The sequence below is a fragment of the Drosophila pseudoobscura genome, chromosome X, assembly GCF_009870125.1.
Source record: "Drosophila pseudoobscura strain MV-25-SWS-2005 chromosome X, UCI_Dpse_MV25, whole genome shotgun sequence".
NCBI lineage: Eukaryota > Metazoa > Arthropoda > Insecta > Diptera > Drosophilidae > Drosophila > Drosophila pseudoobscura.
Window position 1 is genome coordinate 50,890,487 of NC_046683.1, and position 27,675 is coordinate 50,918,161.

Below are 27,675 nucleotides of genomic sequence, written 5' to 3' on the forward strand. Positions count from 1 at the left end.
AATATTCAATAATAACCGAATTATGTATAAGTATGACCAAATCGCATCCACCAATCCAATCCAGATAGACGATTACATATGACAAGCCTTGACTAATCTTCCAAAGAAATCTCCTTTATTGTACTCCCAAAAACAGGGTGGCTCCATGCCGAACACCTCGAGCAGTGTTCCGTTCTTGTTGTCGTCGAGCATGCAGTCGATAAGGTCGCGCCGACAGTCGACGGTTCTATCATCGGGTCCTCTCGGCTCTGGATCGGGCATACTGCAGCAGCTGGGATCCGGCATGGTAAGACAATTAACTTCCGTATCCGGCACGGTTAGTCCGGTGCCGCTGTTGCGGGTGAATGGCGCGCGCAACAGCATCAGCCACAGCCACACCAACGTCCGAAAGTGTCCGTCACTCAATATCACATTCAGTCAATAATATAACCTGAACGAAATCGGCGGGGCCCAGCCCCCCGCCGATTCGCTCAGATTCGGGTACGTCAATCCAAGCGCCAGCAACAGCAGCAGCTACCATTACGGCTACAATTACAATCAGAATCTCAACAATGTGCGCTACACAGCTGCACAGCTGCAGAACATGAATTTTAATCTTAAACCACCGCCAAAGTTTTGAATCTCTAAGAACTGAATCGAAAACTGAATGGAAATAATGTTATAGATCGAAAGCAAAGCAAAATCGAATAAAACGTTGTATTTGCAAGTGGGGGCAGAGGGTAAAATGAAGCAAACAATCAATTAAATTACATTGCATTACCTACAATATTAATGAATGAATGTACCTACCATACTACTATGAGACCTACTATGGCCTAGACATACATACGTAATAATTACATACAGTTGATGCTAAAAGTAAACCAAAAACAAAACAAAACAAAATAATTATATCAATTATATATTTACTTACATACTCTATATATATACATACATATATACATAGAACGAGTAAAGCTGTTTTTTTGAAGAATTTATTCAAGTCCTATATATTTGTATGTACCATAAATGTTAATGTTGGAAACATATCCGAAGTCGTAACAAAGTTATATCTATACGTACCACATAGCCCAATTGGAAACTTAATATTATCATTATTATTATTGTTATTTCTATTGATTGTTGATTATGATATCGTATATGATCGTACCTCTTACCTGTACCTGTACCTGTCCCTGTCTCTCTACCTCTACATTTATTTTTTAACAAAGACAACAAGAACACCTAAAACCATCTTCCAAAGACATTTCGATCTGTCGAAGATCGATTATCTATTTTAGTTCGAAAAAAACTAAAAAAAAAATTGAGAGAGCTCCAAGTCCTCACCAACAAACATGCACACTAGTGCCAATATCCGATATTTATTCAAGTACAGTGTGTATGTTAGTTTTTATGTGCGGAACGTGATGTTAATGTTTTTTTTTTTAATAGTATACCTTATCATTGTCGTCCTGGTAAACGTATTTGAAAAGAAATCACATAGTCAGTTTCGATGATTAGATCATAAGTCCCCATAAGTATGAATTTATCGGATTAATGTTGGAATTAAATACACGCCCCGCCCTCCCCACCCGCTCACCCACTCACCCGGTCAGCCATTCTCATAAGGCGAAAGTTATACTATATGATAGTCGTACAACTTTAAGGACCAACCAATAAGTTTTAAGAGCTGATTTCCATTAGGATACATCGGTATTTATTTTTTTAATTTTAGTATTTCCCTCTTTTTCTTTTGGTATTTGAATACTATTTTTGTTTAGTTTCCATTGTTTTTTTTTTGCATTTTGCATGAGTTGTTTGCTTGCCATTTATTTCATAACGCCCTACTTGAGTAGTTAAGGAGATTCCAGGCAATGTGCCCAAATTTGATCAAATATTTAATATTTGAAGCTCAATCCAAGCCCATATGCAAAGACTCAAGATACTACTAAAACTATATTCAAAACTGAGCTGAGATCAATGTACATATGTAAATATGGCTGAGACTAGAAGAGAAACTTGAACCTTTGCTACGGGTATGACCTTTATATGTATAATTGGTGAAGCGATACAGAACTATCCTAGAACTTAAACTGAAGTAAAAGATAGTCAAGATACAAATAAACGACCAGTTAAAAATGCATGCTATTTATATGGAATATATGTATCTGTACTTTCAGTTTGTGGTTGTTCCTGCTTTTACCTGGGGACGATCGTCCCTCGGGGCTATGACTATTGCATAATTGTGGTGTTCTGCTCCTATGTGTATTGTATTTGTACTACTTGACTTGCCATTTTACTTTCTGCCCATCTGAACTGCACAATAAATATTTCGGAAATACAACAACAAAAGGAGAGAAACTATCGAAAATATCGAAGCTGAAAAAGCCAACTAAAACCGAACCGAACCGAACCAAGCTGAAGATAGCAGCAGCTGAAGATAGAGATATTGTATGATATACATATATATACATATATATATATATATATATATATATACATATTTACTTGATTGTATATATACTTGATTGATTGACTGACACTGAAGGCTTTAGAGGGCTGCTACCAACTATAAAGCTACGAACCTATATGAATCTGATCTATAAATCTATACCAAATCTATCAACCGACTTACCAGCTGTTGATACGCATTTGTATTTGTATTTCAACTACTACTCTACTATTACTATTAAGACATTGCGAATTTATTGTAACTGTTAATTGTATTGTATATCTAATGCTAATGCTTCGCCTTTGTTGCACAGTCAGTGTTGTTCCCCCATATATAAAAACAATACAACCCCGCCGTCCCCAAAAATCCCACCAACCCGCTGTATCTATACCTAGCACTTCAGATTTGAGTTTGTTTTTTTTGGTTTTTATTTTGCTTTCGCTGTTTCATTCCTACTGTAAGTTGTACTTATAATTATGATTATTATTACTTCGAAATGTGCCTTAAGAGTTCAAAAGTTCTCGCTTTCTGAGTCTGCGACAAAGATCTAAAAAGATCTACTATCAACAAAAAGAGATCGCCAAGAGTAACTACTAAACGAACCCATATTTGTGGTTGAATGTAAGTCGCCTGGAGGAAAGGTCTCCCCAGTAGATACTCCCACCCCACCCGCCCCCTCCAAAGCTCACTGCAGTCCACACTAATGCCCACACTCATCCACAATTGTACCTTAGTAGTAGTTCTGTAGACACTCATCAGACCCACAACACATCCATCCATTAATCCATCCATCCAGTGAGAGCCAAACACACACACACACGCAAACATACACACACACACACACACATAAGTACTAAAAAGAGTTTAAACTGCTCTTAGATAGATGTCCGTAGTTTGCATTGTACTCGTATGAAAAAAGTTTAACCCAACAGATCCCAGAAGATCCAGATATCCAGCAAAGGATCCCCGAGCCGATCGAGTGCATGACCCAACCCTCCAATTATCCCTTAAAACTGATGTCTATGTCTATCTAAATTTTTTTTTTAAATATATAATTGTAATAATATAATAATAACTATCATATGTGTAATAATGCTCCCCAGTTTCTCTCTCCCTGTCTACAATTTGTTGGTGTATTTTCCTGTAATTCGTAAAACCCGTAATATCGTAACATCCGCATCCGTATCCGTAACTTTAACGGATCGGTATGTATGTGAGACTAGCAGCAACTGATCCCATCTTAATCGTATTTGCCCCGTTTTCGTACCCATATACGTATCCGTATCCGTAGATAGATAATAATCCCCAAATAAAAATACCAATAGCACCGTAATATGTATTTTAAAAATCGTGTGAAACAACCAGATTGATGGCCTAATTATCTTGCAACAACTCTATTACAGTATCAACTATTCTCCGGACGTAACTAAAGAAACGAAAACAGAAACAGATAAATACCATTCAAAAGAATCTAATTACTTTTCAATGCAATTTCGGTCCAGTAATCAACTTATATTAGCGTTATACAGATATTAAATTGTAAACGTAAACCAAGAGCAAGGCAAGCTTAAATATGTATTTCACTCGAAACTCTAAATGTTATTACTAGCCAAAATCCAATTTGATGTGACCAAAGAGCGCAACAATGCTCGTAATCTTATAATCGAAAATACTCGTACCAAGAATATCACCAAGGAAAACCAATTTTAAAATAATTTATCCAAATGATGAAATGAAAAATGATGAGTGTCAAACACAATCAAACAAAATGAAACACAACACAACACACACTCACGAGTACATTTTGATGCCATAGAGAACCCCTACAAAGAAAAAACACAATGCCAAATGCAATCAATTCGTAGAAACTCTAACAATACTTGGATATATTTATCATACTTATTATACAATATGTTTATGATAGGCAAAAGTACTTAGCCACTTCCTTTATGTGTCATACAAATACTACCTACATACCTATAACATATGAATATTTTTCGAATTATTTAGAGAACATGAATAATCAAGCCAAATCATTTAGCATCAACATCTCAGCCTCAGACAGATGGAACTTCGGACCACCGATGAGATGCGCTTTTCCAAAACAAAATCTCTCCAATGCAATATTATTCATAAGAATTGCCAAGAATTTCCTTCAGATCTTAATTATTTCGTATATTTAGACCTTCTCTTTTGAAGGGCGACATCAGGTCATATCGCTTATACATACATACATACACACATATATAAAAAACCTCACAGATATTAATACATACATACTCGTACATACATACATATATACTCGTATTCGTATAAAAAATAAATCGTGTACCTAGGAGTGTACCTAAAAATCGGCACAAGCAAAATCAAACTTATCTCAGAGCTTTACAGCAGAAGCAATCAAAATGAATATACAATACATACATATGTACGTGCATAAATAACCATGTTAAAAGGGAAAGGGAGAAACAGAAGAGTTTATTTATAATCCAGAATCGTGACCCAATTTATCTCACGCTTTCAAGTAATGAATCTCTGTACATCAAATCATGAATTCCATAAAATACAATACATAATACTCGTACACTCTGTCCGCACCCCAAAACTACTACTAAGGTAAATACTACACGATATCCAGAACAAAAACAAAAACAACAACAAAAAAAATACGAAATGTCCACTCCGCCACAACCATGAAACCGAAACCCGAGCCTGAAACAGAACCAAAACCTGAACAAATTTTGTCTGAATCCCAAATCTATAGTCAATTTGTATCGTTGGGCAGGGCATTGATAAATCAGCAACTACAAATATGTATAGTGCATATATATATTAATGGTAAATGGTAAACTCTTGAATCTTCATAGTACTCATAAATGAATACATTACAATTATCATTGTTGTGGTAGCTTTAGCGGAATCGAGATGGAAAACCAAATATGAATTTATATATGTATACAAGAGAGAAGGTAACCAAGACGAACTCTACACAGAACACGCTAGAACTTATATAACTTTATATCGTATATACTCGTATGTAGTACTACTATGCTCTGAACGACACGAACGGGAACGGGACAATCAAAATTCTACCGACACGACATGCTTTTCATTTTGATAATTCAAATCATTCTGTTGTCCATCATCTGTTATGTTGTTGTTGTCGTTATGTTTGCCCGATCCTCCACTCTTTTTTGGGGGATTCGAGCTTGTGCACCTGAATTTGAAGTCTCTGTTGCTTTTTGTTGAGTCTGAGTTTTGATTTTTATTGATTTTAACGTTCGATCTACGGATCTTAGACAAGGCATATCGATATGGTTTACGGTTTACTAGGACTTAATCATATGTATACATAAATTAGATTAACTTAATTTTAATTAATTTAAACTAAACAAAAACAATCCAAAAAAAAAGGGGAAAACTAAAAGCTCAAACTGGACTGAACTGAACACTTAAGAGTTATATTATGTGTACATTATTGAATATTGAATTGCATTTGATTGTGTGAAAATACATACATACATAAGTTTAATGAGAACACTAATGGTAATATTAAAGGGTATTATATGTATATGTATTTGTATTTGTCGTATATTTGAATGTAACTCTGATTGTGTGTATGATCATCCTCTTCGGTTATCCTCTAAACTATATAATGGAAAACCAACTCTGTCTCTTGTGATCTATTGTGATGCTATGAGAGTCAAGCAGCACTCAACTGTTTTTATGCCTCTTAAAGTTTAAAACAAAGCAAAACAAAAAGCAAAACCAAAACTAAAACTCTATTCTAACTCTAGTCTATGACGAACTTACAAATTGGCAACAAGATTTATTGAAATTGAAAACAATCATGCACAATAAATGTTTGGCTAGACCCGATGTTGAGGCCATGTTAAGACCCAGCTCTTTTTCATATACTCGTACTTACACTACTTGAAGTAATTGTGTACTAAAGGAATTCTAGATTTTAAATGTGCTTCAACTGTTTATAGTAAAGTACTTAATTATGGGTGTAATTATCTAATATCTATGCGTACTCGTACAATGGTTAGGAATACATATGTATAATCATGTGGGATAGATGGATTTAATGATGGAATGGAGCCACAAAAGTGCAAGGAGTATGTGTACGTGTATAAAACAAAAATTGAATTTAAATGTTTAATAAATGTGTGGAAATGAATCAACAACGTTCATGTTTGTCATTCGTCCTGGAAGAGCGGGTCCAGGCTGCACTTGTGGGGCTGTGCCTGATAGTCGTACTCTATGCCGTGGTGCAAGCGCCGCCCCATGTCTCGGGCCGCCTCGTCCGATTCATCTGTGTTGGCCTCGGCTATCAGCTGCTGAGGGAAGTATGTTAATTTGTATCTGGTCTAAATGAACGGAAGACAGAGTCATACCTCAACTTCTCTGGACAGGAATGCTTTGGTTGTATCACTCATTTTCTCCTGTGGCTTTCCCATCAGTGCATTGCTTAGGAATTTATAGGCCGCACTATAAAGGCATTCGTTAGTCACAAATGTACGTATATGTTTTTGGGCATGTACCTACGTCAAATCGATGCCATTCATATCTTCCTCCGATGGCAGCCGCTCGTTGCGTAGTATGGAGTTGACAACGGCGGCTGCTTCGTACTCGCAGCGCCCGGACAGCTGCGTGGTCTTCATCAGCTCCAGCCACTGGTTGATGTTGTTGAAACTGAGCGACTCGCATTCGTGCTTCACCTTCGCCTCTGCATCTTGACAGCTGTTGACCATGTACTCTAGGATTTGTTTGGGATTAGTTTTCGCCTTATGTTGCGCTGTTTGATTGGTTTGGGAAGCTCTTACCAATTATGGCCTCGGCATTTTTCACATTTTCGGTGGCCATCTTCAGGTTCTCCGGCGAGAAACCCTTCTTTTCCAAGAACTTCAGAACGCGCTGCTTCGTGGGATTAGTTAATGCGGACTTTCTTTTCTTCACAGATTTCTCCATTTGAGGCTTTGGTTTATCTTTTTCCATTATATTATTGTTGCGCCGCGGAGCTCCCGAATCAAAACACTATCAGCTGTTGCTGAAGCGTTGTCAATCGCTACTAATTTGTTTGACCTATTTAAAGTATTTAAAATAAACCAGTCAAGTAAACAATTTATCCAACAATTGGATAAAATAATGATGGCATAGCTAAATGTTCAATATAGCCAATAATATTCGACGGAATATCAAAAACGAGGAATGTGTATAATAGAACTTGAGTTCGTCAGTATATTTACGGTATATTTTGAAAATGAGACGGTAGTTTTTGGTATATTTCTGAGGATGGACGGTATATTTTAACGATAAATACTCGGTCACTCTGGTGTCCCCACCACTTTATCGCGCGCTCAGTTACTGCCACAGGCATATTCCTTTTGTTTTAAAAGAAATTTTATTTAAATAGCATAGTATTCTTTTTTTTTTTAATAATTGGTGCAATTTAGTTCAATATATGCTAAGTAATTTGCTTTTGAAAAAATAAGGAACACGCCAGCAAGAGAGTTGCTGTGAAGTTTGCTGCTGCGAGCGCGAATACGAAGACAAAGAAACGAGAACAGCAACTTCGTCCGAAAGTCGTCCAGTCACGGAAAGACGGAAAGACCTCCTCATTCCGAAGGTGACTCATTGCCAATATCACTGCCAATTGGAGATTGAAACTGCCAGAACAATTCGATCAATTTTCCCCACTGTCCTTCACACCGCCTCCATATAAGTGCTTCCAAGATGCAGCATTCGAGGCGAGAAATCGGAATGCTCCAAAAGCATCGCGATCACATCAACGAGCACCTCGATGAGCTGGTGAAATGCACCAACTATACGCGCATCAGGGAGGAGTGTGTTCGAATAAACCTGTTGTCGCCCGACATGCTGCGCAATGTCGAAGACCTCAGCGGCGCAGGTTTTAACATGAGCAAGGAGGACAGCCAGCTGGAGCAGCACAGGCGGCTCCTAATCAAGATAACCAAGCGTGGTCCAGCGGCCTACAACCAGCTCATTACTGTCCTGCGCAATGTGGGGAGTCTTCAGGCGGTGAAGCTGCTGGAGGATGTTTCCGAGCAGAATTCCGGCTCCCCCTTCATATCCATCAACGAGAGGAAGATCACCCGCAAGTCGGCCGACATAGTGGATACCCCGTCGCCAGCGCCGACGGCGACGGCGGACAGAGATGGTGCATGTGTCAGCAAGGTGTGTTCCTCTACTCTGCCCGTTCTGTGACCCTTATATTCAATTACTTACATGCTTTTCAGAGAGAATACAATGAAGCAGGTGGAACGCTAATCCCCTACACGGAGCCCGTTGATGGACAAAAGCGTGATGTCAAGAAGTCGGACAGAGTCCATACCGACGAAGTGGTTGGCACGTACAACATGCAGTCGCAGCATTATCGGGGCGTGCTGTTGATGATCAATATCATAGACTTTCCGGATACTGAGCGCAAGAGGAACGGGGCCGAAGTAGACAGCGATTCGCTGATCCACCTGTTCAGGGAAATGGGCTTCACGATATTCGCCTACAACAACATGAACCAGGAGCAGTTCTTCGACACACTCGGCAAGGTCACTTCGTCGAAGTACGCACAGCAGACCGAGTGCTTTGTCATGGTGCTGATGACGCACGGCGAGCGTGTCGGGGAAATGGATAAAGTGGAGTTTGGCGACGGCTCGGTGGTGGATGTCCACAAGATCAAGAACTATTTCCAGGCCAGTGTGAGCCCGTACTTGGTGCACAAGCCAAAGGTGTTGATCTTTCCCTTTTGTCGGGGCAGAGAAGCCGATCTGGGGCAGCGCATTAACCACTTTGACTCCATAGGCACTGCGGCTTCCCGTCTGAGTCGTCAGGAGGAGACTGTTGTTGAGACCGAGGGCAGACCCTCCATCTATACCAATGTCCCATCCCTGTCAGACACTCTGGTCTGCTATGCCAGCACCCCGGGTTATGTGACCCATCGTGACGCCGAGTCGGGCAGCTGGTATATCCAGACGTTCTGCGACATGATGGCCGACCACGCCCATAACACGCCCGTGGAGGATATACTGAAGAAGACCAACGAGCTGGTGGGCCACATGAGGACCAGCAAGGGCTCCATGCAGACGGGCTCCTTCGATAATCTCGGCTTTAATAAGAAACTCTACTTCAATCCCGGCTTCTACACGGAATAGCCACTGCCATTGCATATAATGAAAGCATTCCTGACTGAATATTTGCATTTCTTGTATGTATCCTATGTAAGTTTCGTCGCATTTATGTATTTTAGATTATGTGTCTTGTGCTCTCGTGTGCTAAATACCCTCAATACTGTGTCCTGTCTCTCTATTTGTCCAAATACTCAGCCCTCTTTTTACATTTTGTATTTACCTCCTTAGAGGTATGATAAGGAATTTTAGTGATAGTTATTAGTGATCAAAGTGGTTACCATAAAGTATGACAATTCTAGATGCAATATACACTCCCCTCAATTGATTATACATACATTTGCATAATAAAATTCGATCGATTCCCATATCTTTTGATGAAGATATTGGGATACAAAACCGCAATTTAGATACGACATCGGTTTGGGATACTATATATTTACATTATACGTAAAGACTATTAAGTAAAGTTTAAATCTATATCTACAGTTGACGTAAATCCTAAGCCACATCATCATCATCACCATCCTCTTCCGCCAAGTGGGACAGCTGCAGTTTGCCAGCAGCACGGATTTTATTGTCGCTGGGTTTCGATTTTGTTTGCTTTTGCGGCTTCTTCTGGCCAATGATGTATTCGGGCATCACCAGTTTGGAGCCCCTAAGCCGGGGTTTGTCCAGCTCCACATCGGCCACTTCTTCGGCTTCCAGCTTCTTGAGATTACGATTCAGTTTGCTCTTCTTTTTGAATTCAATCTTGCCTCCAGCGTCCATCTCTGCATCGTCGCCTGCTTCCGTCTGGCGTTGGGCATCCATTTGCCGCAGAAAAGACAAGGCGGCGCTGGAGTTGCTTTGATCGGATATGTCCACATCTTCTAGGGAATACTTTTTCCACTTGTGGGGATTCATCTGGAAAAGGAACCACGATCTTGTTAAAATCTCTTAATGGAGAGAGCATGGACCGCTGCTCACCTGGTAGTCGGGTGTCTTGCGGGGCTTCAGGCAGCGTCCAATGGGCATTTCCGGCTTCTTGAATATACTCTCTTTGCCCCTCATGCGTTTCAGCTGGCCCACCTCGGGCTCAGTGCCACAATCAATGCTGCGGCCATGGCGATAGTGCATGACCTGTCCACATCCGGCGTCGCCTCCTGCTCGCTGTTCGAGGGCATTCACTGTGTACGACTTGGCCTTGCTCTGATCCAGGGCCGTCCCCTTGAGCTCTTTGCTGGCGTCGTCGAGGCACGCGAAGAGTGCATTGCGCTTGGCCGAAAACTCTTGCATTTTGCTCAACTAACGTAAATAAATTGTTTTGAGTGAATTAAATGAATATGCGAAAAAGTGTTACCTTACCCAATTACGGAAAACAGCTGTTCATCCAAACCAACACACACGCACAGTTTTTTACACTTTACAACACTACATATTTTCGTGCCGGTGTAGTTCAGCGCTCCAAAAGTGTGCTCGGCGAATTTTATTAAATTAATAAGTCAGGTGGATATAAAATAAAACTAATACAAGGGGAATATATTTGCTGCATCCTGCTTTTTGTTGAAAGTGTCGAGTATCCTATCGGGAATCTCGGAGAGTGCCAATAATTTGCATTGCCGAAAATCTAACCCCATGTGGCTTTTGGTGGCAACGAAAGGTGGCGGCATATGAGAACATTGGAAAAACAGTTGCACTAAAAGTAAAAGCGTTCGAATCCAGTCCAGTTTAACGAATAGTGTCCATTTAAAACGCTTATTGCGAAATTTGTTGAATTTTTGTAAAAATTTGGTATATTTTCTATTGCCACTAGTCGTTGCTGCCCTGGTCATCAGTTCTGCAAAACGATCCAACATGCACGACAGCTGATTTCTATTGTGATAAACATTTTTTTACGTGAATATTCCCGCGAAGAACTAGGAGTTTAGCCTGTAGTTTTTTGCTTTTTTTAATGCGCACTGCATGCAAGAATGTCGCTGCAAACGGCACTGGGCTGTATTCTCACCGTATTAGCTTCTATTAGTATTGTGGCTTCCATTATTTTGTTGGGTAAGCAGAAGCAAGTGCAGTAGCAGGCAGCCGATGATTACGCACTTTGTGGAAATGTGGGTCCCTCGAAATACCCTGTACCGTGACTAATACCCTGTTCTGCTCTCGTTGCAGGCTGGTTATTGATTTGGAAGGCATTTCTATCCAAATTTCGTCTTGTGCGTGAACTGCTGGGTCAGGAAGAGCCAGAAGAGCAGCAGCAAGTAGTTTGGGAACAGCAACATCAGCACGGAAGAGCACGCAAGGCACGCCGAGATTGAGTCGCCCAGTTCCAGTTCCACTTTTAGTTCCATTTCCAGTCCCAGAACCTTTTACATCTTCAACAACTTCAACATGAACATTCGCTGTGCAAAGCCCGAGGACCTGATGACCATGCAGCACTGTAACCTGCTCTGTCTGCCCGAGAACTATCAGATGAAGTACTACTTCTACCACGGCCTCACCTGGCCACAGCTGAGCTACGTGGCCGAGGACGACAAGGGAGGCATTGTGGGCTATGTTCTGGCCAAAATGGAGGAGCCCGAGCCGAACGAGGAGAGCCGCCACGGCCACATCACTTCGCTGGCCGTCAAGCGCTCCTACCGTCGCCTGGGCCTCGCCCAGAAGCTCATGAACCAGGCCTCCCAGGCCATGGTCGAATGCTTCAACGCCCAGTACGTGTCGCTGCATGTGCGCAAGAGCAACCGAGCCGCGCTCAATCTTTACACCAACTCACTGAAGTTCAAGATCATCGAGGTGGAGCCCAAGTACTATGCGGACGGGGAGGACGCCTATGCCATGCGTCGCGACCTCAGCGAATTCGCCGAGGACGACGACGACAAGCCCAACACCAAGGATGGGGCCAACGACGAGACGACTGGCGTTGACAAAACCCACCTGAAAGCCATCGGCTCTGGAGGCCACAATCATCACGGCGGCCACGATGGTCATTGTGGCTGAAGAACGTGCGGCTGCTGAGTTTTGAAGTTTTTTTTTGCATTTTTGTGCATTAGGTTTTTGTAATAATTGTAGCACACTACACACACATAAAACGTAACTAAAATTTAACAAAGATAATGACAAAGAATCGCGCTTCAGTTTGTTTTTTGGGATCATCCTGAAAAGAGGAAAAAAAGGTCGTGTGTGTGGAATTTTTCCCATAAAAACTTCGGGACATGAAAAGTTAGGAATGCGGGCTGAAAAGCGACCCGTCCTTTGGTCCTTAGCCGCGTTCATGCAGAAGAAATCGTCCCTTTTTTGAAGTGTTAAGTTTCGCGCCAACTTTTGGGTGCACAAAAACTCTTCCAGGACTGGCCTTCCAACTTTCCAGTGCCATAACGGAAAAGAGCTTTATAAATTTCCCTGCTTTGGAAAGCCAAGTAAATTTCCCTTATCTATAATTTAATAACGCATGCGTGGGTTGGGAGCAGCTGATTCACAGCCTCTTGTCTCAGCAACACTAGTTTTCTGGCCACATGTGACCGAGCAACATTTTGCAGCACCAGCAACATTTCTAGGCGGGCGTTTCGAAACATGTTTCCTTCGGCTGTACTGAAGCTCCACTCTGTCTCTTTTCGGATATTCTAATATCTTCTTAAGGGGGGCCATTATTTTGTAAGCAATAACGTTAAAAGCAAAAAAGAATGGAGATAGCAGACAACAGAGTTAACAGCTGCATGTAGAGCAGAGAAATTTAGCATTTCTGTTAACAGCGCAGGCGTGAGCTGCAACAGCTGGCGGCCGCACGTGGAGCCAGGCACAGCTGTGAATGTGAAAATGTTTAGCCCCCAAACTCGAGAACACGATGAAACATGTTTCGGCCGGCTCCACTGCAGCTCCACTCGGAAGCTACGCATTCAATTTCGTGAAGCGAGAGGCGCTACAACAAAACGTATCGTCAGCGGGTGTTTTTTTTTTTGCAATCTCTGAAGCTTGGAGCAAACAACGTAAGATGATGCTGTGAAATGTGCGCAAAACAGTAAAAACAATCGACAGAATATTGAAATCAAACTTATAAACAAAAACCAAAACTGTTTTACTGCGAGAGTGTGAGCGCGCGTGCGACACTGGAAGAGCTCGTGCCTTCGTTACCCGCTCTGTGTGCGTGAAAGTGACAGCCTGATAAAAATAAACCGCAATTTGCATGAAACTTACTGTTTATTGCTTTGATTTTTGTGATTTGCGTCGTACAGCCCCCCGCTGCCGGCGCTGGGTAATGGTAATCAATAAACAAAGGCAAAAACTATAAGTCACCGCCATAACTGTAAGCACACACACTGTGTAAGCCAGCCTAGTACCGTGTTGTTTTTTGGGTGAATGTGCAAACAAAGTGGAAATCCAAAAGCCGGCCAGTAGTACAAAACACACACACACACACACACACACAAACACAGACGCGCAAAAAAAGTAAAAGCCCTTTCCCCGATAAGCCTCCTCTCGCAAGCAGCTGTTATTGTTGCCTATGATGGTCGGAACGGGGTCAAAAGTTCGTGTCTTGGCCTGTTATATCCCCCGCTAATTCAACCACACTCTCATTCAGACACACACTCACACACACACGACACAGAGAACAGAGAACAGAGAAAGGAGAAGAGAAGTGTTCCTCAAGTGCAGGCAGAGACGCAGCAAAGACAGAGCGTCGCCCCGTCTGGCAGACAAAGCATTAGACAAGTGCCGGTCCAGGCCCAGGCCCAGGCCCAGGCCCACCGAAAGCCGAGACAAACTAGGCCAATACGCGAGAAAGCAGCCTAAACCAGGGGAGGAGCAGAAGTGCAAGCCCAAGACCAGAGGCGGAGAAAAAGTGCCAGAAGTCTGAAACGAAAGACCAGTGGAAGCCTAAGACTTGCAGAACATAACGGAGCAGAGGAGAGCAGAGCAGAGGAGAGCAGAGGAGGGGAGAGGAGAGGAGGAGCATTGCAATTCTCAACCGACGAAAGAGCAGTGGAGAAGGGGGAGTACCAGTACCCCCCAAAAAAAAACAGACTGCAACACACACACACACACAGACACACACACACATCTACAATATATAATAAAGACAAAAGTGAAAAGTTTTCTCTGTCTCGCTCACTCACTCTTTGGCCATTTGTCAATGACTGTGACTGTGTGGAGTGTGGAGTGACTTCTCGCGTGACTTCCATCCGACATCCAAGGCCCGCATCCGTGTCCCGTGCCCCGTGTCCTGTGTCTATGGCTACAGGGGGAAACACGCGGAAGTGGATAAACTGCTGAAACAGAAACAGACTCCCAGGACAAGGACTACTCCAAAACAGGACCACTCGCGCGGTAAGTCAACATTAGAGGAATGATATACACATTGTTGTGATATGATTGTATGCCCCACGCCCCCACAAGCCCCCTCTCCACTTTGGCCAGAAGGGTATTATGATATTGTAAAAATGTTTGGCCACGTACAGAGTTCACGACCCCTTTGTACGGATATGTGAAAGCATTACCACTACTATATAACAATAGAAGATCTTCTAGGGTCTTCCTACAGCGAAGGCTTCTCGAAATAATCAAATAATTGTTCATAAATATTCTTGAAAAACTTTTCTCTTCTTCAATATGGAAATACACTCACAGGGGTGTCATTGTGTCCCCCCACACTCTGTTGGCCCCCCCCCCCCCCCCCCCCCCCCCCTGCTGCGAGGAGGAAGCCCCTGACGCTCCTTCTGTTTTTGAAGGAACTTCAAAAGGCATCTTCACTATGTAGATGGTGTAATGACATTTTGTCAGCAGGATTATGCCAAATGTTGGCCTCCTCTCATCAGCAGCACCATCACCATCGCCATTCATAACCATCGTCCGCGTCATCATCATCCTCATCATCATCATCATCATCATCATCGTGTTCGTCGTCCGCCCAAGGATCATGATTGTCTTTGTCACTGTCAACGCGTCTTGCAACTGTCAGAAGCAGAAGCAGAAGTAGAAGGAGCTGAAGGAGGAGCATCAGCAGCTATGTATGTCCACCCACCGAATTCCTTCTTCTCCTGGCACTCGCATCATTTTTAAGCAAACATTTGCTGCTGTTGCCTCGCTCTTTCTTGCCTTTGCAGTTGTCTTTACGAGTACGAGTAGATGTATATCCATCCGGGCACTCGTAAGGCGGAAGGGAATGTTAATATTGTGCAGATGTTTGCAACACTCGGAAGGAAGCGGATTTTGGGATGTTCCCAACGAAAGGAAACCAAACCAAACATCTGCGGTGTGCCCAATGTCCTCAATGATATATGGCTCCAAGTTGGTGGATTTCTTTATCCAGATATTCCTCAAATCATTTAGCAATGCTTCTTATTCCCGCCTTTCAATCATTTTCTGCTGTTCAGATCTTTCTCAAGTGTGTTATTAATTCTTAATTTGTATTCAAAGTAGCGTAGGGTATCTCAAAGTCGGTGTATTCTACTCTGCCGTTCCTCCGTCTTCTTTTTTTTTTGTTCCTTTTTTTTGTTGCCTCTTGTCAAGTGTTTACTACTTTTTCTCTGCTTTTGTTGCTTCTGTTGATGCTGCGTGTTGGCTCAGAAAATGTCAACAACTTTTTTTTTTGTTTTTTTCCCTGGAAATCGGCAAAGAATTGCACGGAGCGGGGGGTGTGGGGGGCGGAGGGGCCGTCGCACATTTGCGCTTGTTTGTTGTTTTCATTCTGATGAAATGTGCAATTTGATTAATTCTCAGCTTCTTTTTCTTTAATTTTTCTGTGTACAATAATTTTGGTGTCACTGCATAAGCGACAGGGACAGGACAGGCGGGACAGGGGAGGGGACAGGGGGGGACAGGGCGGCGCAGCAGCTGTCAAAAGTGCTCCTTAGCATTGGGCCACGTGGCATTTCCGCTGGCATTTCCGTTTCCCCTTGTGTTTCCGCATCCGCTGGCAAAAGTGATTGATGGCCTCGGAAACGCACTACTAATTAAAGTTATTTAGCGATTCGTCCATCGGCCATTGCAATTTTTCATTCTCACTCGCCTTTGGTCGCTCGGTCGCTTTGGCGATGGTTTTGCAGCTGGTTCTGGTTCTGGTTCTGGCTGTGGCTGTGGCTGTGGCTGTGGCTCTCTGGATCCAAGTGTTTATGGCTTCAATTCAATTAAACAACTGGGTCAGTGTTGTGGTCGCATTGGCTTCCCCATCGGCATCCGGATCCGCAACCAAGAGCTTCAGGAATGGAAGTTTTCAGCAGCGTAATTAATTTTCTGCATAGGCCATCGGAGTAGGAGAGCGCCAGAAGAGCGGAGAGCGGAGATGATAAAGGATAGAGGATAGGAGATAGAGGATGGGATATGCATCATAAGCAAAGGCCAGAGCGAAACGAAACATCATCTCCCATTTCAAATTGCATTTATAATTCATTTTCTTGAAATTAAATATCTCTTAAATGAGACGAGACCAAGTCGCTCTCGAGAAGGAGAGAGAGAGAGCAAAGGGCAGAGGGCAAAGAGCAAAGAGCAGAGGATGATGCCAGAATGCAAAATACTTTTCTTCAAGGGCTGGAAAAACACAGTCCCTTCCCGCATTGTGTGTATTGTGTTTATCAAATCGAATCTCTCAAAGGACGAATTGAATGGGATTTCTCTCCTTTGATGAAGGCGTTCTCTGACAGATTTATTGCATTCCGAGTGCACACCGACAGGTAGGATCCTGGTAGGATGTTCAAGGAAATATCGTGGGGCAGTCTCTCCTCCACGTGCCCCACGCGCAACTATTTCAGCAAATTCAAAAGCCTCGCATACTGTTGGCGCTCACTGTTTCCCGCCAGCTTATTTACATTTCCATGAACAAAGCTATCAAGGTGTGGGAATTTATAATCTGCTGCATGCCACACGCGGCGGGAATGCGTGCGGAGTGCGGAGGTCCGGTGTCCGGTGTCCTGTGTCCGGTGGAGTTTTCAATCGAAAGCTGGCTGTTAATTAAAGTCGAATACCGTTCAATGTTCTTTAAGGGCACACGACGCCCTCTTTAAGCCGCACCCGCGCCCCTCTCCCCGCCTGTTTTTGGAGGGGGACACATACGCGTAGCATATGCCTCATTAATTTCCATCCAATCACAGTCCCATTTCAATTTATAAGCTCTCTTATCTGTGTATCAGGCAGCAGGCCCCAAACAAAAAACTATCCCCAAATGGCATTTATTTATTTGCCGCTTCCGACATGCTCTCGTGCGTGGCGTAGCGCCTCCGCCTGCTCCATGCCTGCTCCTGTTTCCCCATTAAATATGATTTTGTATGGCCCTGCCCGAGCCCAAGCCCCAGCCCGAATCGAGAAAAAATGGTTGCCCAAAGAGCCCCCAAAATAAGGCGTCACATAATTTCGGCCGCAATGAATTGGAAGTTTAAGTTTTTGTATTTATCTCTCATCGATTTAAATGTCAGTCGGGAATATTGTATATCCTGAGGGACAGAGTCAAGTGCGAGAAACTTTCTCCGGGTGTTGGCCCCAAAAACTTTTCTCGGCCAAAAGTTGATCAATGAAATTAAAAAGATTTATGATTTCCCTTCCCCCCCCCCACACCTTCCTCCCCCGCCCAATGAATGGGGATCCCCTGTACGGTGTCCCGAAATCTAAATCTTTTCGAAACAATCAGCGACGGGCCTTGCCTCTGCCCCAGCCCCTGCTCCTGCCTCTCTCCGGCTGTAAGAATGAAAGTTTTTTGGGGGGAGGGGGATGGACAAAAGTGTGATCCCCGTTGGGGGTCCCCGGTATTATTATTTTCAATTGCACCTCATTTTGGGTTAATGGACAAAGTCCGAACGCCCAGGACTCAGGTTTTTGAGCAATAAAAAACAAAAAAAAAGGGAAAAATGAAAACGAAATGAAACTTATAATAATCATCATCAAAAACACACACACACACACACAAAGACCATTACATTACGTTCTATTACGATCGTGGGGACCCCAGAAAGCAATAGAAATAGAAAAAAGCAATAGAAAATGGGAAATGGGGAATGGAAAATGGAAAACTGAAAACTGAAAAGAAGGAATTATGTTAATTTCAAGTGAAATCTCAATAGCCGAGGGTCGCGCGTCGTCGAATCTGTGACAAAGGTCGGCGCGGGGCGGCGCGGGGCGGCGCGGGGCGGGGCGGGGCGGGTTGAGGGCGCTCAACAAAAGGGTGTAGTCCCTAGTTGGGAGCCCACTCCTCTACTCCTCGTGACTAACCGTCTAAGGAACCTCGACTGTTGACCAACAAAAGCCCACGGCCTGGCCTCCATTGTGCCTCCCCGAACTTCGGGTCACCATTAAGGCTCCGTCACGCTAATTTTTGATGCTGTGTCAATGTTGCGCTGCAGCAGCCACGCCCAGGCCCAGGCCCACGCCCACGCCCTACCATATTTATGGGCCAGCTTACAGATTCTGTTTGCATTGGCTCAACGCTCCCTTCGGGGGAGTGGGCCTTCTCTATGATCCTTTAAATTAAATTTAAGCAAAAGAAGGCGTTGCCCCGAGGAGACGGGGCTCCAGATGTTTCTTTAATACACTCTCACACTAAAATTCACACCCACACAGATGGCAAAAAGTGACACAAAAAAGATGTAACGAGTGGATAGGGTACAGAGGAGGGGAAGGGGATGGACATGGGAGGGGGGTAGTGGGCGGCTAAGGTGAAAAAAATAAACACGCAACGCGCACAAAACAAGCAGAGAGCTTTGGTTATCGCCACCGTTACAGGTGCCACACTCGACTACACTGAGAGAAGTGCAGGGGCAACAAAAAGTAGAGAAACCCAAAAGAGAAAATATATTTCCAGGCAATCTCCCCTTTCTTTGAGTGTAGAACAATCTCTCGGGGTAATCTTTCCATCTGACATCCCATTAAACGCTGCTTTTTCCCAGAAACCGATGCCATGTTTGAATCAATAATTTGTTTTCCAGGATTATCGTTATCTTTGTCTGGAGATCGACTGAAATACTGGTCGTCTTTGCAGATATTCTCGCCGTGCAGGCACTCTCTCTCTCTCACCTATGCGACGGCGGGGAAAGGGTCTGTGTCTGTGTCTCTGGCCATTATATGACCCGCACATCGCATCCTATCAAGCGGCGGGTGTCGTTTGCCTTTTGGCAACAGCAGGCCCAAAACCCTCTTCTTGGCCAGACCTGAAAAGAGAGAGAGAGAGAGAGAGAGTAAACAACGTAAATGGAAATGGCGTTGAGGCAGCCAGAAAACAAAAAACAAAACTGCCACATTGAAACCTTTTTTTCCTTTTGGCGCTTCTTCTACAGCGACGCCTCTTTTGCCACAGCCTCCCGTCTCCTGGCTCATCCTGGTTCATCCTGTGTCTATTCCTTATTCGATAGCTCTCAAAACTACGGCTTGCCTCCTGCCTCCTGCCTCCTGCCGCCTGCTGTCAAAGGCAGTTCGCGGCACCGTTTTGGCAGTCAAATCAAATGCTCAATTGGCGAGAATATTGCGCATATGGCAGCCCCCCCGCTGTGTGTGGTGTGGCAAGGAAGCGGCAAGGAAGTGTGGCAACCCCGCTCCAGCGACGTTCTTCAACCTGTCGAAACCTTAAATAAGTTGCCAACTTTTCCGGGAAAAAGTAAATTGCTCCGCAATCGCGCCTGAGATCAAAACGTATTCTGTTCCGCCGCTGTGGGGCTTTCGCATTCGCATTCTGATTCTGATTCTGATTCGCACTCGTATTTGTTTTTTGGGGGGCGAATGGATGGATGTTTGGATGTTTGGACGTGGACACACGACTTATTGACACTTTGCCAGTGGAAAAGCATCGGGCGAAATCCTTTTTCCCCCGCTGGCAGTTAATTAAAATTTAGTTTTCTCTGTCTCTCCGATGGCCTCTGTTGGCCGACGTCCGAATATTTGTTTGCTCGACAAACGACAAAAACCCCACACGGCCACGGTGGAAATCTGTAAATGAAAACGGAATCTGGATCCACGTGTCCGTGCGATTGGGAGGTGTGTGTTGGGCTTATGGAAATGCGTTGTCAATAGTGTTTATCGGGCTATTGACTGCAATTTGATTAGGGCCAAATATTTGGCCAACATGCATTAGTGCCTGTCATGTAGGCGCCACATACCGGAGAATGCATTAGCTTTGCTTTGCTTTGGGCCGGATCGGGCCTGGCTTCTGGTTTTGCGGGTGTCCTTTCTGCCGCCCAAATATTTTCATTAATTAAAAGAAAGCCTGCCCGCTGGACACGCGGCTGTTTGGGCCACCACATGAGCAAAAGTCAAATGTCAGCGCGACCGCAAATTAATTTATAAATATATATAGTATATTTTTCTCTCTTTGTGTGTGCTCGCAAGGGCGTTAATACCCTGTAAACCTCTGAAGAGGGGGGTTTTTTTTGTTTAACGTATTTAAGCAGGGTTCGAAAAATCTCCCAAGAGCGAGATCCCTTATCAGTTTTATCATCCGTAAGCTTTTGAAACACACAAATCAGATCTCTTCGGACTTGGAAATCTTTCAAGCTGTTTATTAAATAAATACCATTAAGCATTAAGCTGTCATTGCTCTACATTTACAAAGAGTTTTCGCCAAATAAATATGATGATGATGATGATGAAGTCTTAATTACACTTGAATGATAATCCCCTGGCAATTAAGGAAAATTCAGTCTGTAATTAACATGGAAATAGTACCAAAGATATATATATATATTTGTACATGCTGGGAAATATATATGTTTTTGGTGGGGCTATGCCTAGGGATTGATGGGTGTATAGTGTGCGCTTTTTCGGGGGTGGGCGGGGTATCCCAGAGTCGAGCCTCCCCAACAAAGGACACAAAATAATTTCAACTTGTTTTATTTCGTTTCCCTTTTTTGGTTTTTTTTTTTTTTTGCCTTTTGTGTCTGCTTTATGCTAATGCGATGCTGGAGGATGGCGGCGGACGCTGCCATAAAATGTGCTAATACATAGCAAGCAGGAGAAAGGGGCAGTGGCAAGGGGCAGTGGCAGTGGCAAGGGGCAGGACTGTGGACTGTGGACTGTGGCAGGTCGCTGTGGGGCCGCCGGAGCAGCGGGCAACAAGCGAGTGTTTTTGTAACTTTGCATTTAAAAAAGCATTATGTTAAAATCAGCCTACGGCCACAGCCAGCATCCAAGACCAGAGGGGGGTGGCGGAGGGGGGAAAGAGTGGGGTGGGGGGCACAGGGAAAGGAAGCTAGAGAGAGAGATGATGTGCAATTAGATTTCCGCTAAAGCGGATTTCGCGATATCGCGTGACTTGGAGCCACCCAACAATTCACAGCCAGAGACACAGATACAGATACAGATACGGATACGGAAGGGGGAGGAGCAGAAGGACGAGCAGCAGAAGGAGGAGGTGCAGGAGGAGGAGGAGGAGCAGCAGTAGGAAGCGTTGCTTTTGGATTATATTTAAAAATCAGAGCGCAAAATTGTACAAAATGACAACAGCAGCTGGGTGGCAGAGCAGTAGCTGGCGCAGGAGCAAGGACCAGGACCAGGACCACGACCAGGACCAGGACCAAGGGATGGCTGAAAAGCGGCAGGCAAGCGTAAAATGAAAACAAGTTGCTGGGCGCGCATGTAGGACGAGCGATGGAAACCAGAATGGCAACAACAATTACAGCAACGACGACAATAGGAAATGACGACATGAATAACAAGAGAAGCAGCAGCAGCAGCGGCAGCGGCAGCTAGGGGGCGTGCCACACAGGAGTTGGGGCGGCACCGAACAACTAGACACAGCAGGAGGCACAGAGCCCAGAGGCATCAAGCATCAGACAGCAGCAGCGGCAGCGGCAGCACCCATCGAATGATAACAGGCGCAAATATCAGGGATATTAAAAAAAGTCAAGCTGGGTGCAAATGCCCCACCGTGGCACCGTGGGGGAGGCAGGGTGTGAGAGCGAGAGGGTAGCATCTTTGTCTTAGCCAAGTGGGTAAGCGCGTGCCCTCCTTATTATGCCTTGTTGATGCGCGATAACATCGAGTGGGTGACGAGTGGGGGACGAGTGGGGGACGAGTGGGGGGGAACCCCCGCCGCCCTGTAAGCAACACTTTGCGTGACAATGCAAAACAAAAGCGAGAGATATAGGAGTCCTCGCAGGAGCCACCAAGGATCTAGAACACTCGCACAATGGGCGCAAATTAATGCGGATGCGAGAGCCGAGAGATGGGGCCACGCCACGGCCTAGACGGCGGCTGTAAGCGAGTGCCTCCTTGGCAGAAGATGTACCCCAACATGGACATAATGTCGCTCGAGGCGGCGCCGCCACTAGAGATTTTTAATGGGGCCTAGACGACCCATTGGGTCAAGCAGCCATTCGAGTGGCCCCGCCCGAGTGGCATAATGTTTGCCTAATCTGCGTTTGAGATGGATCAACGATGGATCACAACTGGCACGTATCCTTCAAGAAATTTAAGGAAACACTCTAAATTGATTGAAGCTTGTTTAAGTATCGGCCAGTGATAGATGGCCAATGAAAGAAAAAGAGTACTGCCAACAAATAGTGGAGTAAGTGCTACCAATCCGGGAAGAGCCTCGAAAAAAACATAAGAAAATAGGCAGAGGCATTGGCTTTCACTCTCCCCCTTCCCTTTTGCCTTGTTTACCTGCCTTGATTTATCTAATTGCAAGTCCGTAAGTTCTATTCTTTTCAATAAAGAGATTGCCAGACCTTGGAATAGTGTAGTGGCAGCCAGCAAGCGGCGGAGAATTCCGCATGTGGGACACCGCTTAAATCCTCTCAATTAAGCCACGTGGCACACACACACACACACCCACACACACACACACACAGTGGCGACAATGGCCATGGCGGCGTGAAAATTCACTTAGACAGGGAGTACCATCCAGCATCCAGCATCCAGCATCCATCGTCCACACCGATAAATGCTACAAAATGGTATAAAATGGTAAAATGTTAAAATCGTAACTGGCAAAATGGCAGCCTGGTCGGGTAAATGGTTGAATGGGAAAAACCATCTGCGGATGGCAGTTGCCAATTTTGTGGCTGATGCTCTCCGGTCAAGCGGGTCAAATGTCAAATGCGATGTATTGCGGGGGTTCGTCCTAATTTATGCAACGCCCCTACACACCCCTACACACCCCTACACACCCCACCCCTCCCCCCTTTAGTGTGTGTGTGTGTGTGTTTTGACTGTGTAAATAGGACATTTCACGGCGGTCCACGGGTCCGCTTTTTCGAAGTCATATTTTTGCTATGCCATTGCCGAAAAACTTTGTAACTGAATTTTATTAGCACAAATTTCATTTGAATTTTATTTGCGCTTTTCGCCCCCCAGGGAATGCTGATATATTTTTTTATTTTTTATTTCTTATTTTTTTTTTGGCCTGTATTTACAGAACACATACTCGTGCACACAACTATTAAAAATTGCCATGCAACAAAACAATAATAAACTAAGTCAAAAACTAAAGACAAACAACAGTATTTGCCGCTCGAAAGCGAACAACAAAAAAAAAATAATAATAAAAAATAAAAAAATACGATATAAACGAAGTACTACACATAATGCAATTTTATTTACTGGGGATTTCGCTTGCTTATCCGTTGTTTTTTCTATAACTTTTTTAATGCAGTTTGTGGGGCTGTGATTTAATCATACGATGGCCGGAGAGAGATCCGACGAACAGGGAAAGACAGCCCCAGTCGGTGGCCAGTGCTCCACAAAACTTTGACAGACCAAACGTCAAAGTTACGCGTGGATAAAAGGGACACCAAAAGGGGGAGGGGAAAGCCCCCTCTTTCAGCCTCGGGCCCCCAGGCAGGCTGTAGAATGGTGGGGCGGGGGCGAGCGTGAAAATACAAATTCGTTTCTGGTTGCTCTTTTATAGGGCCATCAAGCGGAGCAAATGTTTTGACCAAAAATTAAACAGTTTCCGTTTGTTAATGCAAAACGAAACGGCAACTGAAAGTGGACAATCGCCGGCCCCGTCTCTCAGGAGGGCTTGGACTTTTCCCCGGAGGGACTTATAATTGAACTCATAATTGGGGGAAACTTTAGATATTGTGCCGCAGTCGAATGCGGCAAAAGTTACTTAAGCGAAGGCATAAAAACTTGCCCAATGAAAATGCGACTCGAAATGGAATAATATTTTACCAAAGAAGTTTCGAGGGCAAAGCAGGGCTAAACCAGAGATCTCAGGGTTTGAGTTGATTATTATATAAGCCCATGATTGGAATCTAAAACTAAAAACAAATGCTTCCCGAATCCGAATTACTGTCATTGAACCACTCGAGGTTACAGTGCCTGGAAGAGCCATCAATTATAAAGATTTTTATGACTAAATCTGGCTGACATTTGACCCACGAGCCATGCACCCTGCGGGGACCTGCTTCGGTCCAAAGTCTCGTGTAGGACTCGCAGGATTTTATGCCCGGGTCATTAATTCGGGCGCTTAAATTAGCAGCTGGTGTGAATTATATGTCGAAAAGTTTGCTCGATAAAATGCCAGCAGGCGGGCTCCCCCCCACCCCCCACTCGACCACCCCCCCACAAATCTACATAGTATATTCTTCCGTGAGAGGTGAAAGGTGAGTGGTGAGTGCTAAGCGGTAAGCGGACCCTCTCGTGTATGCATATAAATGGGAAACACTGTTTGCTTACCTTTTTTTATTGACGTAATTTTATGCGATTTTGGGCAAAAACTAGCAGTGGCAAGGGGCAGGGGGCAAGGGGCAGGGGGCTGTGTGGTTGGGTGGGGCAGGGGCCTTATCAAAAATTCTATGAAAATGCGAATTGACTTTTAACAACTTTTCGCGCTGTGGCACACACATATTTCCCTTTAATTTGTATACAATTTCGAGTTTATTCGGCTTCCATTTTACATTTTACGCTTTACAATATGTGTCGCGCAGTCCTCAAAAGATTGTGGCTAATTTTATGAATTCTTTTTTCCATTTCTCTGCTGTCGCTTAGTCGAGGATAAAGTCATTAAAACTTTTTGACTATTTTAAGCACAGCAGTTGAACAGAACAGAGGAGAAGAGAACGGAGCTGAACTGAACTGAACGTTGAATAAAAATAAACAAGACTGCTGTCATTTTATGTTGTTTGAGTTCTCGGCACTCGAGTGCTCGGGCTTCACTTGATAAGCCACTGGCAGAGGAGCAGGAGCAGGAGCAGGAGCAGCAGGACGGGGCCGGCTTGGCTTTAATTGCGCGGACAGACGCGCGCGCGGTTGTTGGCCTTTGCAACGAGCCATGGCCGAATGCAGGAGTGTGGCGGAGTGGCAGCTAATATAAAGCAAAACTTTCAGATTTGAGTTCCGCTCTTAATTTGGGTCAAGGGGGGGGGGAGGTGTTGGGCTTGGGCTCGGGCTCTGGGGCAAGGACGCTTTTGACACATAATGAGTTATTTTTTGGCTGATAAATTTCTATGCATTTCACAGAGGGACAACTTTTGGTGTCGGGCAGAGAGGTAAATGAATTAGGTAATCAAAAGACGTAGAATCCCCGGGAAGATCAAAGGCTTGGGGCGTGCATTAAAATTATGGCCGCAAGACGTGGTCAGAACGGACAAAACCGGCACAAAGATGCGGCATCAAAACCCGACTAATTACGCGCTAATTAATAATTCAAATTATGCTCTGTTCTGTCCCCAAAGACCCGGAGAAGAACAACAAAAGATGGCTGGAAAACAAGACGGAGTGTGTGCCCCAACGGGGGGGTTCGACTATTTGATACCCAAGCAATGCCAGAGGGGCGGGGAAAGGGCAAGACGGGCCTGCAAACTGTTGATGCTTCACCCTGATTAACAATGATTCCGACTATTTTGTACCCAAAGAAGATAAAAAAGGGATAATTCGGACGACCATCGTTCAAAGCCTCCACACCAGGAGGGGGGGTGTCTCCATGCAGTGACGTATGTAAACCCCCCCAAAAGTTCTCGGGATCCGCTGTTCATCTTGATTAGGAAAGGTCTTGGAGGAGCCCTTAAAAAGGTTCACATATTTTTCCATTTTCCATTTTCCCCCGAAACGAAAATGAATTAGTGAAGAAGTTTGATTTCCTCTACCCCCCCTCCCCCTCCCATCCACCCGGTGATGGCTTCAGTTTTCCGCCAAAAATTTCCACAATTTATCATCGGCGTAAACTTTGGCTCCTAATGAATGAATGCAAAATGTTAATGCTGATGGCAAAGTGAAACTTTTGCGCGCTTTTCTGTTATTAATTGAAGTTTACACGAAACAGCCAACAGCCAACAGCAACAGATACAGATACAGATGCAAGAAGATCGGAGAAGGAGTTGCGTCGGCTGGTAGCAGCGTCTCGTCTCGTCTCGACTCAGGCGTTCATCAATCAGTTTCAGTGTTCATTAGCCCGATGGATTTAATATGCGCGCTGAGTGCACGTTTTATGATTTATACTCGTGCTCGTACTCGTACTCGTACTATAAACAGAAGAGAAAGAACAGGCCCTGTGCCCCGTGCCCCATACCCTATCGTTATTTTTTTCCACGGACATCGCTGCGTATGAGTAATATTAATTATTTAAGCTCCTCGTTATGCTGTTCCACACAAACACAGATACTGCCTTGGCCAGTCAGTGGGTCAGTCGGCGCGTCTACCGTCTGCCTGTCTGTTTGTGGCACCCCAGTGCATTTGTCTGCCGTTCTGCCGGACACGGACGCGGACACGGGCTCCCAGGCCCCCCCCCCCCATTCCGGATTGGGCTACTTGTTTGGCACTGGCACTGGCACTGCTGCTGCTGGCCATTTGGCCTGCTTTCTGGCCAAAAGGCTTGCTCTTCATAAAAAGCCATACATGTTCCCATCACAGCAACAAAAATTTTGTTTACATTTTTACTCAACTTCGGTTTCAATGCGCATATAAATGTTGCATGTACAGAGCTCTCGAATATATATATATATATATGTATGTGCCACACGTATAGTTATCATATTTTTTTATATTCCCACAAATGTTACAACCGAATGGGGCACATGCAGCATGATGAGGATTCTGTGGATTGTGGATTGGCATTGCCCAAGGCGTTGCATGCCATAAGAGAGGGAGAGGGAGAGAGGGAGAGCGAGAGGTAGAGAGTCAGTCGCCAGTTCATTCCGCATCTCTCATCCATGGAAGCACACGACACAAATTAAAGTCGACTTGCCATTGCTTACCTCTCTGTCTCTGTCC

General features: G+C 44.3%; 7 protein-coding genes across 26 annotated transcripts in view; 5 read left to right on the top strand and 2 right to left on the bottom strand.

Moving 5' to 3' along the window:
• Nucleotides 1-6,614, top strand: part of bma (SCY1-like protein bma) — a 57,265-nt gene extending 50,651 nt beyond the window's left edge. For 6 of the 12 annotated variants that reach the window (XM_033384883.1, XM_033384885.1, XM_033384884.1 and 3 more), the window contains one exon: nt 107-6,533. In XM_033384883.1, coding sequence (XP_033240774.1) covers nt 107-424 — 318 coding nt within the window. In that variant the 3' untranslated portion in view covers nt 425-6,533. Of the gene's footprint in view, nt 1-106 lie in introns of all 12 variants that reach the window. The other 6 variants (XM_015187587.2, XM_015187593.2, XM_015187586.2 and 3 more) reach the window with 4 other exon arrangements.
• LOC4813383 (uncharacterized) lies at nt 6,404-7,673 on the bottom strand. Of its 3 annotated transcripts, none has more exons than XM_015187584.2 (4): nt 7,261-7,670; nt 6,983-7,193; nt 6,832-6,925; nt 6,404-6,771 (listed from the first exon to the last, which is right to left on the bottom strand). In XM_015187584.2, the coding sequence occupies exons 1-4, from the start codon at nt 7,430-7,432 to the stop codon at nt 6,634-6,636; spliced, it is 615 nt and encodes a 204-aa protein (XP_015043070.2). In that variant the 5' UTR covers nt 7,433-7,670; the 3' UTR covers nt 6,404-6,633. The 3 variants fall into 3 exon arrangements, with proteins under 3 accessions (XP_015043070.2, XP_001353711.4, XP_033240779.1); XM_001353675.4 differs by having other exon boundaries at nt 6,448-6,774; nt 7,261-7,673; XM_033384888.1 differs by lacking the exon at nt 6,404-6,771 and having other exon boundaries at nt 6,979-7,193; nt 7,261-7,673.
• A 78-nt stretch (nt 7,674-7,751) lies between these two features.
• On the top strand, nt 7,752-9,978 carry Dronc (Death regulator Nedd2-like caspase). The gene is made up of 2 exons (XM_001353674.4): nt 7,752-8,632; nt 8,695-9,978. Exons 1-2 carry the CDS (start codon nt 8,171-8,173, stop codon nt 9,604-9,606), a joined length of 1,374 nt encoding a protein of 457 aa, XP_001353710.1. The 5' UTR covers nt 7,752-8,170; the 3' UTR covers nt 9,607-9,978.
• Nucleotides 9,979-9,990: 12 nt separating this feature from the next.
• On the bottom strand, nt 9,991-11,013 carry LOC4812800 (uncharacterized). 2 transcript variants are annotated; one of them, XM_001353673.4, is made up of 3 exons: nt 10,927-11,013; nt 10,549-10,866; nt 9,991-10,485 (listed from the first exon to the last, which is right to left on the bottom strand). In XM_001353673.4, the coding sequence occupies exons 2-3, from the start codon at nt 10,855-10,857 to the stop codon at nt 10,081-10,083; spliced, it is 714 nt and encodes a 237-aa protein (XP_001353709.2). In that variant the 5' UTR covers nt 10,858-10,866; nt 10,927-11,013; the 3' UTR covers nt 9,991-10,080. The 2 variants fall into 2 exon arrangements, with proteins under 2 accessions (XP_001353709.2, XP_033240781.1); XM_033384890.1 differs by having other exon boundaries at nt 10,922-10,971.
• vnc (GNAT family N-acetyltransferase vnc) lies at nt 10,965-12,676 on the top strand. Its single transcript, XM_015187582.2, has 2 exons — nt 10,965-11,067; nt 11,725-12,676. Exon 2 carries the CDS (start codon nt 11,944-11,946, stop codon nt 12,547-12,549), a length of 606 nt encoding a protein of 201 aa, XP_015043068.1. The 5' UTR covers nt 10,965-11,067; nt 11,725-11,943; the 3' UTR covers nt 12,550-12,676.
• On the top strand, nt 11,340-12,661 carry LOC4813911 (small integral membrane protein 13). The gene is made up of 2 exons (XM_015187583.2): nt 11,340-11,610; nt 11,725-12,661. The coding sequence occupies exons 1-2, from the start codon at nt 11,532-11,534 to the stop codon at nt 11,868-11,870; spliced, it is 225 nt and encodes a 74-aa protein (XP_015043069.1). The 5' UTR covers nt 11,340-11,531; the 3' UTR covers nt 11,871-12,661.
• Nucleotides 12,677-13,277: 601 nt separating the features above from the next.
• The window catches only part of dpr6 (defective proboscis extension response 6), a 104,226-nt gene continuing 89,828 nt past the window's right edge, over nt 13,278-27,675 (top strand). For all 6 annotated transcript variants that reach the window (XR_004470601.1, XR_004470602.1, XR_001453175.2 and 3 more), the window contains exon 1: nt 13,278-14,874. The gene's annotated coding sequence lies outside the window, so the exon portion shown is untranslated. The remainder of the gene's footprint in view (nt 14,875-27,675) is intronic.

What these genes read in the sequence shown, in the direction of transcription:
- vnc (XM_015187582.2), top strand. Translation starts at nt 11,944, where the DNA reads ATGAACATTCGCTGTGCAAAGCCCGAGGACCTGATGACCATGCAGCAC.
- Dronc (XM_001353674.4), top strand. Translation starts at nt 8,171, where the DNA reads ATGCAGCATTCGAGGCGAGAAATCGGAATGCTCCAAAAGCATCGCGAT. An exon ending in ATGGTGCATGTGTCAGCAAG is followed by an intron (nt 8,633 to 8,694) that starts GTGTGTTCCTCT and finishes CATGCTTTTCAG; the next exon opens with AGAGAATACAATGAAGCAGG.
- LOC4812800 (XM_001353673.4), bottom strand. Translation starts at nt 10,857, where the DNA reads ATGCAAGAGTTTTCGGCCAAGCGCAATGCACTCTTCGCGTGCCTCGAC. An exon ending in GCAAGACACCCGACTACCAG is followed by an intron (nt 10,486 to 10,548) that starts GTGAGCAGCGGT and finishes TTCCTTTTCCAG; the next exon opens with ATGAATCCCCACAAGTGGAA.
- LOC4813911 (XM_015187583.2), top strand. Translation starts at nt 11,532, where the DNA reads ATGTCGCTGCAAACGGCACTGGGCTGTATTCTCACCGTATTAGCTTCT. An exon ending in GGCTTCCATTATTTTGTTGG is followed by an intron (nt 11,611 to 11,724) that starts GTAAGCAGAAGC and finishes CTCTCGTTGCAG; the next exon opens with GCTGGTTATTGATTTGGAAG.
- LOC4813383 (XM_001353675.4), bottom strand. Translation starts at nt 7,432, where the DNA reads ATGGAAAAAGATAAACCAAAGCCTCAAATGGAGAAATCTGTGAAGAAA. An exon ending in ATGAATGGCATCGATTTGAC is followed by an intron (nt 6,926 to 6,982) that starts GTAGGTACATGC and finishes ATGCCTTTATAG; the next exon opens with TGCGGCCTATAAATTCCTAA. An exon ending in TCCTGTCCAGAGAAGTTGAG is followed by an intron (nt 6,775 to 6,831) that starts GTATGACTCTGT and finishes TACTTCCCTCAG; the next exon opens with CAGCTGATAGCCGAGGCCAA.